The sequence below is a fragment of the Salvelinus namaycush genome, chromosome 32 (assembly GCF_016432855.1).
Source record: "Salvelinus namaycush isolate Seneca chromosome 32, SaNama_1.0, whole genome shotgun sequence".
Lineage (NCBI taxonomy): Eukaryota > Metazoa > Chordata > Actinopteri > Salmoniformes > Salmonidae > Salvelinus > Salvelinus namaycush.
Window position 1 is genome coordinate 8481154 of NC_052338.1, and position 15778 is coordinate 8496931.

At 47.7% G+C, this 15778-nt stretch overlaps 1 protein-coding gene across 2 annotated transcripts in view; it reads right to left on the bottom strand.

Annotated features, from left to right (window-relative positions):
• Nucleotides 1–15778, bottom strand: part of LOC120026916 (poliovirus receptor-like) — a 76738-nt gene that overhangs the window by 43608 nt on the left and 17352 nt on the right. For both annotated transcript variants that reach the window (XM_038971661.1, XM_038971660.1), the window contains exons 2-6: nucleotides 8367–8476; nucleotides 7809–8052; nucleotides 7191–7490; nucleotides 6715–6832; nucleotides 5975–6123 (exon numbers count right to left, since the gene is read on the bottom strand). In XM_038971661.1, coding sequence (XP_038827589.1) covers nucleotides 5975–6123; nucleotides 6715–6832; nucleotides 7191–7490; nucleotides 7809–8052; nucleotides 8367–8476 — 921 coding nt within the window. The remainder of the gene's footprint in view (nucleotides 1–5974; nucleotides 6124–6714; nucleotides 6833–7190; nucleotides 7491–7808; nucleotides 8053–8366; nucleotides 8477–15778) is intronic.

The window sequence follows — 15778 nt, forward strand, 5'->3', positions numbered from 1 at the left end:
AGGGGACTACAGAAGTGGTAATGACTAGCACTGTGGTCATGCATGATGAAATACATCAACATACTGCTGCCCTCCCCCCCAGCACCAAATGGGTCAGTTAGTTTAACCCCAGGCTATGAGCGCTCCCCCACTGTAAACCAGGAACCAGTCCAATGGAGGAACTCAACTCAGCCACATGACGCTATAAGAGGCTGACGCCCACCTGCAGTTTGATCCATTCCAAACTCCGACCTCATACAGGGCAGCTTGGAATGCCCTGCCAAGACAGAGGGCTTAGGAGATGCGTGGCCTTGATGTCTATATCTAATTCTGGGTATGGGGAGGCGAAAACGTCAAAGCCATGGCACAGGGAGAAATAGGACAGGGGTAGTCAGGACTAAATCAACTGGAAAGGGGTGAAAATGATCACATCGAGCTTATATCACCGCCTATATTACTGTCACGTCAGAGAGATTAGGGGAAGAGGAGCACAACAGCAGATACCACCTGAACAATCTTTTCCTGTTTCGGAGAATCGCAAACAGGAAAGAGATTCTCCGAACAGGAAAGAGGCAGGGAAAATAACATGGATGTGGGATGATGTTGAAAATAATGATGAGTACGATTTCAGGTTCTAGCTGTACAGTACAGGTAAAGTACCCATATGTATAGAACTGTAAATATCCAATAATAACCTACGGTTGGACACACTCTTGGTGCACTTAACTCTTGTGTATTAAAATCCCTCCAGATAATGTGTGGAGCGTGAATGTACCGAGTTCTGCTGCCAGTGTGAACTCTGTCAATGGGGGGGGCCAGAGCGCCTTCTCAACCTCTGCATGCACATTCACCTCAAATCTTCTGTCCCATCAACCCAAACTTCTCCCTTTCCCTGAAAGTCTCCTGTGTTTCCATGACAATCTCAATCATTTCACATTCAAGGAGACTACTCGGAAGCGAGCCAGGCATTTCCTCAATCACTCCAATTCCCTCGCTTTCTTTTCAGCCATACAGGAGCGGACACAAAGTCTCACACGCGAAATTTATTTTTTACTCCTCCATTTTAGTCCACAGCCAATTTAATCCCCCGTCTCTCTTCGGATATTGAGTTTCTAAATGATTTATTTCTGAAAACGCCAGGCAGATGTGCTGAAACTGAAGCAGAGAAAAGATGCCTTACTGAATAACAGCCACTACTTCACCCTCGTTTCACATGGAACCTTTGTGTCCTTTCAGTAGTGCATTCTCACACACACACACACACACACACACACACACACACACACACACACACACACACGTCTCTGCCTCGCTCACGCACACACTGTGTTGTCTCTTTAATTCTCTCTCACACACACACACACACACACGTCTCTGCCTCACACACACACACACTGTGCTGTCTCTAATTCTCTTTCTCACACCACACACACAGCTGTCTCTTCTCTGAATTTAATTGAGCTGCTCCCTCGCCCCCCTACAGAGGTGAGGAACGCTAGGAGGTATCCCCCCCCCTCGGTGATATCCCCCTCTTAGTCACTCTGCTTCCTCATTCACCACGCCTTCTTCCCAGCTGCAGTCTCTATGCAGCAGTAACACTGTATTCACCCAGTTGGCAAGTACTCTTAAGTGGACTTGCTGGCTGCTTTTAGGATGTGTCGATACACACAACAAGGGAGGGGTGAACTAGTGTAGCTCCGAGAGGGCCCCTCCCACTCAGACACACCACCGCAACAATGTCAGCTCGGAGGAAATGAGCCTCTGCTAGGAGTTACTGAAAAGAAATGACTGCATCGTAAAAACAGAGAGATGCTGTAAGCAGAGATGGGTGAATCTGGACGGGTATTGATTCGCACCGTGTCTGGTGGCATGTGGCTAGATGTAAACACACTGCATTTGATAGCTGCAAAGGCTAAACACCCTGTTAACGTGTATACTCTGCATACTGGATAAGATAAACCTTCAGCAGTCCGTCAAATATTATGGGGTTACCGTCTAAAACACATCTGATTGGTTTAGCTTAAAGCTCATTTTTTTTAAATTTAATTTGAACATTTATTTAACTAGGCAAGTCAGTTAAGAACAAATTCTTATTTACAATGACGGACTACACTGGCTAAAACCGGACGCCGCTGGGCCAATTGTGCGCCGCCCTATGGGACCCCCAATCACGGCCGGTTGTGATACAGCCTGGATTCGAACCAGGGTGTCTGGAGTGACGCCTCTAGCACTGAGATGCAGTGCCTTACTTAGACTGCTGTGCCACTCGGGAGCTCCCCACTAGGCTTATTTAGACACCAATTCTACAGCGCATACATAATATACACGCGTTAGCATCTGCTTGTCTTAAGACTCAAATTCATAACATGAACGTCTCTATTTTTAGCTAAAGGACTGATTCTCAATCAGCTCTGTGACTACTGTGCTAAGACCGCACTATACACAGGCACATTATTTTGAGACCCATTTTAAGTTGGACAAATCTGCTGCGGTGATTGAATCCAGACCTCGGCTGTTGATAGAGATCAACAAACCGACACAGTTAATAGCAATGTAGCAATCTGCCTCAAAATGAGGTATTCTGTGTTTCCGTGAGTCATTCATGGGGGGGGAAGCTGAAGAGCGAGAGAGAGCGAGAGAGAGGAGGAAGGAAGGAGAGAGAGAAATAAGTGTGTGGTTTCAACTTCATTCTTTCAGAACAGAGTGAGGCCCCAAAGCTGGGGTAGAGGGGGAAAAGCAATCCTCAGTACTAGTCCTGAAGGATTTAGGGCACTCTGTCTTCCATTAGAATCCCATTGATTAATTATGGGGGATTATTGAGACAGATAGTCATCTGCTGTGTCATAGAGCTAACCCTCTTGCTAATTGAAAGGTAGCTTCATGACCCTGGAGGATTACAGAGCTGCGCTCCTCCAGCCTGAGCCTATGCAGATAGGGGAGCTTGTTTGTGCTGGGTCAGGGCAGTTGCATTTATAAGCCAGGAAAAATGAGGAAAATGACAAAGGCACAAAATGGCAGCGTGTGAGCGGTTACGGCAACGGCAAAGCGTTCGGGATTAGACTTTATCATTCAAATTGAAATGCGGCCGCTCACAGGCAAGGCAATCATTGCCCTTTGCTTGGGTCTTTAGACGCCTGGCAAGAGAATGCCAAAGCAGGCGTATCGTTCGGTCGTCCTTCGACGTCAAACGGCTGAGGCAGAGCGGAATTGGGGAGGGGGTCTCTCCTGAGAAAGTCAGGTTGCGGAGGTAGGGTTGGTGGAGGACCTGATTGAGAACGTGGCCCCAGTTCAGAAGCAAGCACAGGGTGGTTGTTGACATTTGAATGAAAGTCAAACAAAGTCTTCCTGACTAGTAAGTAATGCACTGAACCACACACTTTGCTATCAGAAATATATACTCAGAATCTTAGTCAGATGCTCCACGCCTCAGGCTTCATTCAATCATTCATTGTGTTTTGGCAAGGAGATAAAATATATATTTTTTATATACATCTTTAAAATTGACCAACCTTGGACATCAGCCCTCCACCTGACTGGGTTAACTTGCAGAGCTTAAAAAGGGATACATTTTGGCGACGAAGCCCTTTCTCTACTTACCCAGAGTCACATGAACTTGATGAGCATGCTAGCTGTTCCAGTAGATTTCTAGTCATTGTGCTAGTTAGCTAAACTACCTTCAACTTCCTTCAAACTGCACGCAGAGACAGAAAAATGGCATCCATGAGTTCATCTGACTCTGGGTAGGTTGAACAAGGGCTTTTCCTCGAATCGCAAAAGAAAAACACACTATCCTTTTAAGCTCTGCAAGACAACCCAGTCAGCTGGAGGGCTGGTGTCCAAGGTTTGTACATTTTGCTAGTTATTTGGGGTTAGTTCTTTGTAACACGCGTCTTTAGGCAAGGTTACTGGGTCACATTGGACTAGCTCTGCAAATGGGCAGATGTTCATGGTAGATACTCTCCAACTTGTTTATTTGTACCTTCCCGCCAGGTTCTCCATGGGGGCAGACTTAGCCTCTCTCTGGGCGCCACGAGGCAGCCTCTGATAAGCCACCGTGGCCATGTGCCTGTCTCTCTCCTTATCTCCCTCACAGAGATGAAACCTCACGGTCTGGCAATTCTCACTGCACCCCCTTAACATGGCCACAACTGAGGCGGGAAACAAAATCTGCTCAATGGAGATGGATTAATCTAGATATGACAATTTATTAAAAGGGGAACATCCAGTGGCCTCCAGCCAGTCCAGCCCAGAGGAGGACGTCACCGGAACGAAGGCTACAATACAGTAGGCTACTAGCCCCGGGTTTATGTCAGCAGACATTTCAGTGCCAGGATATCCTCGGTCTAGATTCGTTTATTATTCTGTCCCTGCGGAGGCTTGTGTGTGGGTCCAGCGGATGGCTTGCCTGAGGAAGTGGTGTGTGTGTTCTTCTGATCCCTTCAGAAGCGTTCCAGTGAACAGTGACAATAATGCCATGCACCGAGCCAGCTGGACCACCCACTAAGGAGGGGGGGGGGACTTGGAGAGAAAAGCGGTAGCAACACCCTGCCAGGCCATTGAAAGTTTAGCAGGAGTCATCTTAGAGTTCTATGGGACTTTTCTGTTATTGTTTCCCCCCGCTCTGCCTCACTCCCTACACCGACAGATCCAGCTGGCGCCTTGTCGACGCCAACCCGCCATCTCTGACACGTGCCCGCTGAGCAAGTGTCGAGCGAGAGAGAGTGGCGCTTTTTCCGTTCGTCAGCAGAACTCGGTTCTTGCGTTCACTCGGAGGACGTGGGTCACGTGACCGAGCGCTCCTCTTTTAAAAACGCAGAGACGGGACTTCATCTCCTACTTTGTGCTCTCCACCCTCGTTACAAACCCAACCTTAAAAGGGGTGTTATAAAAAGCCACCCCCCCACAGATAAATATCTCAGCGCTTCTATCAGAAGTTAAAGGAAACAGAGAGAGCTTTTAACAGGATTCACGAGTGAAAAAAAAAAAAAAGGTAACTGATTGTGTTTGTGCTACAAAGTGGTTTCATTTCAAAGTTGCTTCGTTTCAAATGTGTTCCTGCGCACAAAACTCATCCTGTCATGGGATGAAACTAAGCCAAGGACAAAGTCAATGGAGGTCGGACCAGGTTGTTTTCCTGGGTACTTGCAAAGATGTGGGGCTGGTGGGAGTGCCAGCCAGCCCTGATACCGTAGTCTCAAGGCAACGATGCCAGCTAGAGCACCAGAGCCTTACTTCTTCCCCACCTCCCACACGTTTCAGCACTGTGTGCCTACAAAGCACCTTTGTTCTCAAAGGGAGACAACTCAGAATCTCTAAAAGGATTCCCACGGATTCTAAATGTAGCTTTCGCGTTGTCTTTGGCGAGAACAAGCTCTAACTGCGCTGGTTCCACTGATCTAAAAAAAGGCGGCGCCCGTTTTGACCAGGCAGAATCCACAATGTAACAAAGTCAAAGCTCGCCAACGGAAGGCCGCGCCGTGTTAATTGGATCAATGTGTAAACGCATGGGCGCAGAGAGAGGAGAAACAGCAGCATATCTCCGAATACATCCATTTTAAAAGGAGGAAAGATCTGTTGAAAGTGCATGCAGAGGAAGAGCGGACTCTTAATTGAAGGGGGGGAAGACCTACACTGAGGTTAGGGGGGAGAAAAGAATACCCGGCAAACTGGCTCACACCAACTGATTTCCCCGCATGAATAAAATAACCCTTCTCAGAACCCCTACAAGTCAAACCTTCACCCAGTTACCTGCCCAGCAGATGACAGAGTCAACTGTGAGTGAACGTTAATCTCTGACAGTGTAAATGATGGAAAAGACCAGCCTGCAGGAGTTTAGCTCTGATCCCAGTGTGTGTGTGTGTGTGTGTGTGTGTGTGTCCACAAATGTTTGTCTGTGTTGCACATATGCTCGTGGGTGGGATTGTATCATTGTGTGTATGTATCATTAAGTAGGAGTAGGGAGGCAGCTGTCACACGCTCAGTGGGCTTGACTCACCGATGACCGCTGTGGTGACCTGGTGCTTGCTCACTCCCAGCCGGTTCTTCACCTCGCAGACGAAGGTGGTGTTCACAGCCTCGTCCACCTTCCGCACGATCAGCTTGTTGGCGTTGATCTGCACCGTGTCAGGCATAGGACCTGACATGCTGTGTGTGGGAGGGAGAGGGGGAACAGCAGTGAGAGAGAGGAGAGAGAGACCATTTTGGAAGAACCACAACCATATGACCAGTTCCTGTACCATATTCCCCTTCCTAACTCAGAACTTCTACTGGAGGAGCAGGCTGTCGGCTGCAACAACAGTCTATCTATCTAACCGCCATCTGTCTAGCGCCACGAGACGAAACAAAGACCATGTGGTAATAATCAACAAGAGGAGAAAAACAAATTAAATATGGTTTTCTTTTCCATTTAACTGCTGCAGAGATACTTGTGTTCCCCATTAAGAGATAAAAGCAAGCTGCTGGGCCCCAGAGGACGGGCAATATTGGTAATCTAGCAGATCAGAATGGAATTGTTAATTGATTGTTTATGCCTGACTGACGACTCCTGTTGTCTGGGATAGACAGGGGAGACTTCGTCTCAAGTCATTCTTCCATCTCCGGGTGAATTAAGACCAAAATGGGGAAGGATACTCCAAAAGTCTGGGACAGTCATAAGACGGATACTTCGTAAATCTGGGACAGTCATGAGAGGGATACTACAAAAGGTCTGGGACAGCTATGGGAAGGGATACTCACACTGTCCAAGTGACGGTGGTGGGGGCAGGGTTGCCAGTGGCCTGGCAGGTCAGGACAGCGTCGGTTCGGCCGATGTACCAGTTGTTATCATAGCCCAATATGGACACAGTCGGGGGATCTGAGAAAGAGGGGAGAGAGAGAGGTTACTGCAAGTGAACGCTGATTACCTACTGGGGTGCAGGATTGGAAGAGGTTTTCACAGCAAGAGTTGAGATGACTAGGGACTGATGTCTCACGCTAGGTTAAAACAAACACAGAGCAGCCCTAACATGCTTCTGAAATGGAGGTTGTGAACCACGCTCGTGTGATGAATAACCCAACCTTGTCTGAGACCTGAAACCTACTGCCTATAATTTTTAAAGTGTTTTTTACCCACTTGGTTGAATAAGAAGGTTATTTGAGTAATGCCTAGGCTTCGGCTCAGAGGGTTAACATTCTTGTGCCGTGGGTTTCGAAACCCAGTCGTTCACGCTTACACTCGACGGCCAACTTCATGGGGAAGGTCTGGGGCTTGTCCTGGGTGCGCTGGCTGATTATGCAGGTGACCTCCTTGCCGTTGTCCTCTGGCGTGGGCACTACGAGGTACTCGCTCCTCACCGTCACCGTGCCGTCCGGCCCTTTTTTGGAGGTGGTGTTTTCAGAGCCACCGACTGCTCCCATCCACTTGATGGTGGCCGCTGGCTTGCTGTCGGCAGCCTCGCACTGGGCCACGACCACTGGTTCGCCGCTGGTGCTGGCTTGGACAACAACGGGAGATGCCGAATTCTTGGGTTTAGCTGAGAGAGAGGAGAGAGGAGAGATGGGGAGCGAATGCATGAGTGAGTTTTTATTTGTTGTGCACATACAGGAAGTGTGATCCCTCTGAGAGTTGGATAGGAGACAGAGTGCAAGAGAAAGGCAGCGGCGACTCAGCTGGCGAGGATGGAAAGCGGGGCGATCGATGCGGCGGCTTAACAAGGTGGGCGCATTGGAAGTGATGCGTTTCGTGACACCGCATTCATTTGAGGACACCATTAGTCATAGCACCGGAGCCCTCTCTTCGCCGAGTGCAATTAGGGCACAGAGTGACAGAAAACAAAAAACCAGCTGCTCACCAAGCATGACCAGATTGGTGGTGCCTTGCTCATTGCCGCTGGGGTAGGTGGCGTACTCGCAGGTGTACCGCCCGGCGTCGGCCATCTTCAGGCTGGTAATAGTAATGGAGGGGCTTGTCAAGGTGCCTTTGATGAAGCGGACACGCCCAGAGAAGGGAGATTCGGGGAAGCTCTCGCCGTATGTGGGGTGAAAGACGGCAATGTTGTCCCTCTGGCCTTCCGTGGGCTCCCATATCCACGACACCTGCATCCAAGAGGAATGACAAGGAATTAGAGGGTTGCAGGACGGCAGTCAATGCACATAGTGTCTATCCACATGTCCAGTCGATTTCACAGATCCAGGAGGTATGATATAGCATATGGAGAGAAAGAATAACAGCCACACTAACAATTTCAATGCAGAAACGTTTTCAACATTGTTGCAACATTAAAACTCTAGACAACATCTTCACAGTACTGTTCTTCCTTTTCAAGGAAAATCAGAGGGCAATATTTGTCTTTCTCCGCGCCAAGGCTGACGTGCACGGCAGGCTCTCTCATCAAGTGATATCTGGCTACCTGTGTGAGCTTGGTGTTTCCTCCGTCGACAAACTGACAGCGGAGGTCGACCGACTCGGTAGGGTACGCCTCCACCTCCGTCTCCACCCTCACCCGCTGACACGAAGCAGCTGTGGATGGAGAGAGAGAGAGAGAGAGAGAGAAAGGGAAAAACAAATAAGCATTATCAGTCTCTCATTTTCTGCCTGTGGCTCAGGTTTACAGAACGACCTCCCGATTCACTACCAGTGTATTGTAGAGATTGATCAGTACAGCATGTCGCCAGCCAGCTCGACAAGGGTGGGCAAATAGGGTGACTGAGTCTTAGCGGGTGTGCATCTAACTGTGCCAGCGCTGTGATTGTGAGGAGTGGCTGGGAACAACTCATACTAATGCTGAGTGATTGAGCAATGCATATGTGAGTGACTCTGCCTGCCCCCCCCCCCCCCTGCAGGGAGACAATGGGGCTGGGGCTGGGGCTGTCAAACTGATTCGTCTAGACCGAAAAAGCAGCAATCAGCTCAATTTAGAGACTTTCTTTCTCAGTATCTATTTGGATTGCACCTCACCGCCGCCCCCCTCCCCAATCGACATCTTAAATCACCGGGATCAAAATGAACCATCCAGTTTCAGGATATTATTCACGGTGGTGAAAAGCTCTCTCTGTCGCAGGTATAAGTGCCAAACTGGCCACATTAATGAATAAGAAAGCGCCTTTCCAGTTTGGCACTTACAGTGCATTCAGAAAGTATTCAGACCCCTTGACTTTTTTCGCATTTTGTTACGTTATAGCCTTATTCTGAAATTGATTAAAAAAAAAAAATGCTCATCAATCTCATCAACACACTTCACATCATAAATACAAAGTGAACACAGGTTTTTAGAACTTTTAGCAAATATATTAAAAATAAAAAACCGAAATACCTTATTTCCATAAGTAGTAAGACCCTTTGCTATGAGACTTGAAATTGAGCTCAGGTGCTTCCTGTTTCCATTGATCATCCTTGAGATGTTTCTACAACTTGATTGGTGTCCACCTGTGGTAAATTCAATTGATTGGACATGATTTGGAAAGGCACACACCTGTCTATATAAAATGCCAAAGTTGACAGTGCATGTCAGAGCAAAAACCAAGCCATGAGGTCGAACAAATTGTCTGTAGAGCTCCGAGACAGGATTGTGTCAAGGCACAGATCTGGGGAAGTGTACCAAAACATTTCTGCAGCATTGAAGGCGCATGAACACAGTGGTCTCCATCATTCTTAAATGAAAGAAGTTTGGAACCACCAAGACTCTTCCTAGAGCTGGCCGCGCAGCCAAACTGAGCAATCAGGGGAGAAGGGCCTTGGTTAGGGAGGTGACCAAGAACCCGATGGTCACTCTGACAGAGCACCTCTGTGGAGATGTGAGAAACTTCCAGAAGGACAACCTTCTCTGTAGCACTCCACCAATCAGGCCTTTATGAAGCCACTACTCAGTAAAAGGCACATGACAGCAGCCCGCTTGGAGTTTGCCAAAAGGCACCTAAAGGACTCTGACCACGAGAAACAAGATTCTCTGGTCTGATGAAACCAAGCTTGAACGCCTTTGCCTGAATGCCAAGCGTCACGTCTGGAGGTGACCTGGCACCATCCCTACAGTGAAGCACGGTGGTGGCAGCATCATGCTGTGGGGATGTTTTTCAGCGGCACGGACCGGGAGACTAGTCAGGATCGAGGGAAAGATGGACGGAGCAAAGTACAGAGAGATCCTTGATGAAAACCTGCTCCAGAGCACTCAGGACCTCAGACTTGGGATATCAGTTTTTTATTTTTAATAAATTTGCTGAGACGTCTAAAAACCTGTTTTTCCTTTGTCATTATGGGTTATTGTGTGTAGATTGATAAGGGGAAAAAAACAATTAAATCAATTTTATAATACGGCTGTAACTTAACAAAATGTGGAAAAAGTCAAGGGGTTCGAATACTTTCCGAATGCACTGTATTACCTGCATCATCACACCAGACTATTATTTAGAAGTATCGAAATAGAAGCCTCTGACTCACACAATTACCACCCAGCTCATTTCCTGTTAATGGCTTTCTATGATTTCCAGTAAACTGATTTCCTTGTACGTCAGCCTTTTAGATAAACAAGGTATGACTACTGTGAATCTTAAAAAAAGGTCAACTCAGCGAGATGACGTTGCGCGCAAGTAAACACAGTGGGTCCATTTCCACAACGACTACGAGCGTTGAAGCGCGAGGCTAAACTTCAGAGGTTTTGATCCTGTAGCTACCACACTGTAGCAGCGTGGAGTGCAGCCGTGTACGTGCGCAGATACTCTGTGCGACAGTGTGAGAGCAAAGTCTTGCATCGCGCTCATCTCAATATCTGCGGCGCCGCTCGTTGCAACATCATCTCGCCGAGTCTACCTTTGAGCATGCTCAGCGGTGCTGTGCATGAAAGACCCAGCATGGGCATCGCCTTGAACCGGTGCCTTCTGCAGGCTAAGCTAAGATGAATAAGAGAAGGCAGGTTAAGATTCTCTACGTCTTTCTTTCAAAAGCACTTCAGTGTGAGCTTGGAGATGGCAACCACAGGAGTGCCTTTGAAAAACAATGACTTCCAGCGTCAACAGAAAACAGGTATTAGATCTGAGTGAGCGCACTATCACGAAGGAGAGCTGTGCTTCAGTTCAATACGGGCTGACAGACATATGTAGAAGACCAGAGAAAACCCAAATCATTAGGCCCGGCTTCTTACTGACTTCTTACTGGCCAGTATTGACCGTCATATCATGAAAAAGGTTGTATTCTATAGTCCTGTGAGACTCTTATACTCTTATCAAGTCTACTCCGTTCATGTAGACATTCTTTCTCAGAAATATTCCTTGATCATTCCTGCATTAGTCAGGAATCATTAAAATCACTGAGCAAACGGGAGCGAGCGATAGCCTATTGTCACATGGCTCATTTAACAGGCAGACTTGAGCCTATGGAATACACGCAGAGCCAACGTCACATGCATCTTCCGGCTTGTAAGCAGCAGTGAGCAGGAAAGAAAATAATTACCACCTCAGCCATAATCAGTCGTGTTATCCACACACTGGGCCAATTACAGATTTCACGCATGTACGTTTCCCCTGCTGCCTGATGGCTTTTACTAACGCTCACCTCATATGTACAGTATTTGGCAATGCTGGCCAAAGTGAAATGTGGTTAAGAGAAAAAGCTGTGGAAATGAGAAATTATTCGAGGAAGCTTTACGACCTGGAGTCCGGCTCATTTAAAAAGCGTGATCGGTTCTGTACGCGGAGCACCCTTGACATCTAACGACCCGAACAAGCAAAAATATAGTTAGTCAAGCGCATAGGCGTAATTACCGATATTTCTGCCAGAACGATGTGAAAATGGCAAGTGGGGAAAGCACACAAATTAATAACAAGGGTTCAGGGAGGAGGCGCTCTGCTGGAGGCCCTTGAAGAGCCGTGTTATTTCAGGCTGGATTGGAGACAGAAGAACAGGTACGGGTTCTGGCTGAGTTGTCAAGCAACCAACATGAAGAGGGAGAGAGAGAAGAGAGGAGGAGAAAGATAGAGGAAGATGGAAAGGGAGGGAGAGAGAGGGAAAGAGGAAGAAAGACGGAAAGGGAGGGAGGGAGGGAGAGAGCAACAGAATGAGGGAAAGAGAAAGAGAGAGAGATGGAGAGAAATAGAGATCGAGGGAGGGAAAGAGAGAGAGAGAGGGGAGAGAGAGAGAGAGAGAGAGGGGAGAGAGAGACAGCCAAGGCCTGCAGAGGCGGTACTAGAAGAGGGCATAGGTGCAGAGAAACTACAGAGTGAGCTGGGAGAATGGGTGAGTTGCATGTGGGCACTCTGTTATTTGATTTTTTTTAACACCAAAATAGATGAAAAAAGAAAGCAGGAAAGAGGATAGAGTGCTGCTGTGTACTTTAGCCCAGAATGTGTCCAACACGAAATGAGTCGAAAGCAAAGGCACTTTTCCCACCCGCCACTCTTTATGCGACTGACCCCTGTGATGAGCGTTGGTGCAGTGATGACATCTCTGCCATATTAAAGCAGACCTCCGGTGAGCCGGCCCATTCATCCCCCCCTCCCTCCCTCTTCCCTTCCCACATCTGAATCCATTAGCTCTGCAGGTATACTGATCACAGCCAAATGGGCCACGCTAGAGGATTAGGCCCTGGCAGCTCGGGTCATACCGCTCTCTCCCTCGGTCCTTCCACTCTCTCACTCCGTCTCCCTCACTCTCTGCCACTCACCTTGGTATCCCTCTCTCCCTCTCTTCTATACAAACACACAAGGCACACCCTAACATGGGCAGAGCACAAACTCAATAAACACACACCGTGCAGGGACAAAGACACACCTCACAAAGATAGACGCACTCAGAGGGACACACACGCACTCAGAGGGACACGCACGCACTCAGAGGGACACGCACGCAGAGTGCCTCCAGCTGTTTCCCCCTGACTCTCCTGTCGATCAGACAGACACTAAGCAGACTGATCCTCTCAACTCTGGCTGTCGCTGACTGCCGGCGAGCTCTCTCCAAATCTCCCTTTCTCTCCCGCCCCTCCGCTCCCCCTCCTCTCGCTCGTTCTCTCTTCATCTCAAGGTCAAAGTAGCGCTCCCTTCTCTCTTCTCTGCGTTCCCCAATCCCTCAGTCCCCATCTCTCTCTCATCTCCACCACTTTGCTCCATGTCAGTGTGCCCCTCTTCATCCACCGCCCTTCCGCGGTTCTTCCTTTTATCTCCCAGGGTCTCAAGTCGTCTCTCTTTACCTCCAATGTCCCGTCACATCGTTCATTCCCTCTTAAGCCGCTCTCCTGCTTGTAAACACCGACTCACTTTCTCCCCTCTCTTTGTGCCGTTCTGCTACCTTGTTAATTTTCCTATTCCGCCCGCCTGTCCTTGTAAAAGGGAGGATGGTGATATGCATGGAGTGTGTGCACAAGCTGTATAAAGAGACATACTGAGAAAATGAAAAACATTCAATGTGTGTGTGTGTGTGTGTGTGTGTGTGTGTGTATCTTTGTGTAAAACAAAAGGATATATGAATTTAAGTGTGTGTGTGTGTGAGAACTGGCGATTGCAAGATCTGCATAGCATAGTGTGTTCCACTCGGAGTGAATCCTCCTCCCAGAGGACCCAGAGTGGTTCGGTAGCCATGCATCACGTCTGTGGAACGTCTCTCCAACCACACGGCTACAGCTCTACTCCCCAGCCCTCCTGTGATAAATGTACATGTGGGCCTCAGCGCTCCCTCTCACAAACCTGCTAACATACCCCCAAACACACCCCATCTACACACAGAAAGGAAAGAAGCTATTCATTTGGCTAGAGGTGCACGCTTATCAAACATGCATGAATGTGGACGTAGGATATGTACATGTTTGTCTTCATACGTCTATATATAATTATTTGATCACTCCTCTTCACAAAAGCCCAAACACAGCCCTGCAGCCTTGGCGCTCCATTCTGCCCAGTTAATAATTCATCCGTCTGGTTAAGAGGAGAGAGCGCTCCCTCTTAAATTATTGACAAGCAACATCTACACTGCACCTGACCAAGGGGAGGGGGACTAAACAGATGGGGAGGGGGAGAGGGTGAGGGTGCGGCAGGAATGCAATGAGAGAGCGAGAGAGAGAGAGAGAGAGAGGGGGAGGGTATAGGTGGATTGGGTGAGTATGCCGAGTTTCCCCATTATTTCAAAGCCTCGTCGATGCCTTGTTGCCACGGACTCCACTGCTTCGGTCACCGGGGCCGCAATATTAGTTTGAGAGCCATGACAGTCAGTCGCTTGTCTGCCGGCACACAGCACTGGAAGTTAATGAGTGAATGGAACAGAGGCGGCGCAGAGTGAATGTCAGCTGACAGAGAAAAGCACTTAAGACGAATTAAGTCCAGTTGCACAGTGTTGCGCCAGGTGACTTTGTCGCACGTCAACGATCGTCTCTATTAAGAGTGGTCAATGACGAGCCAGACCCCGCCCATGTAAATGTCTTTGATAGAGGTCTGTTGAAAGAATGGAGGCCACGCCTTCCTTACGTCCGTGCAACAAATACGAAAGGGAAAAGATACGTAGGAGCTGGAGAAATGGGAAGGGAGAAGTCCTTTGAGCACATTTGACATTGTTTGGACAATGCCTTTTTTTCTGTGGTGGGACGAACCCAGATATTCCCTATTACCACATGTCAAAGCCATAAAGAAAAGCCACACCACCACAATTACAGGGCACCCACTCCGGTTCCTTTGCCAGAAATCCCAGACTATGGGCTCCAAGTCCCACAATCCATCCAAAAATTACACTTCCCAGAATTCCACCTTGTCTTTTTTCTTCTTCATTGAAAATCATGTAAAGCCATTGTATTGTCACATACACCGGATAGGTGCAGTGAAATGTGTTGTTTTAATGAGTGCTTGTCAACTATGGCAGCGTTTCCCAAACACGTTTTGGGTTCTCATCAAGCTTCGATTATTTGAAAATCAGCAGTGTGGGGTAAAAACCAAAACGTGCACCCCTTGGGGACAGAGTTTGGGACATGCTGCTCTACGGGCTGTCATGTACCGTATAGCTGTCACTTGCCAGAGCAAATACCCATCTGGATAGGGATTAAAGTCAGCGTTTTAGAAGGGTATTCCTGAATCTAAATTTAATCTTATAACTAGAAATATGGTGAATAATAAACTAGCTTTGCGAGGGTGAGAAACAGAACAGGGGTGGTTGGGTGGGGGTTGGGCTCCATTTACAGTCAATCATCACGTTAAGAAAACCACCCAGGAGGAGAAACGTTGAACAACATTAAGGGCAAGAGACTTATCCACTAGAATGAGAATAGGCAGCTTACCCCAAGTACAGTTGAAGTCGGAAGTTTACATACACCTTAGCCAAATACATTTACACTCAGTTTTTCCACAATTCCTGACATTTAAACCGTAGTAACAATTCCCTGTCTTAGGTCAGTTAGGATCACCACTTTATTTTAAGAATGTAAAATGTCAGAATAATAATAGTAGAGAGAATGATTTATTTCAGCTTTTATTTCTTTCATTACATTCCCAGTGGGTCAGAAGTTTACATACACTCAATTAGTATTTGGTAGCATTGCCTTTAAATTGGTTTAACTTGGGTCAAACGTTTTGGGTAGCCTTCCACAAGCTTCCCACAATAAGTTGGGTGAATTTTGGCCCATTTCTCCTGACAGAGCTGGTGTAACTGAGTCAGGCTTGAAGGCCTCCTTTCTCACACACGCTTTTTCAGTTCTGCCCACAAATGTTCTATAGGATTGAGCTCAGGGCTTTGTGATGGCCAATCCAATACCTTGACTTTGTTGTCCTTAAGCCATTTTGCCACAATTTTGGAAGTATGCTTGGGGTCATTATCCATTTGGAAGACCCATTTGCAACCAAGTTTTAACTTCCTGTCTTG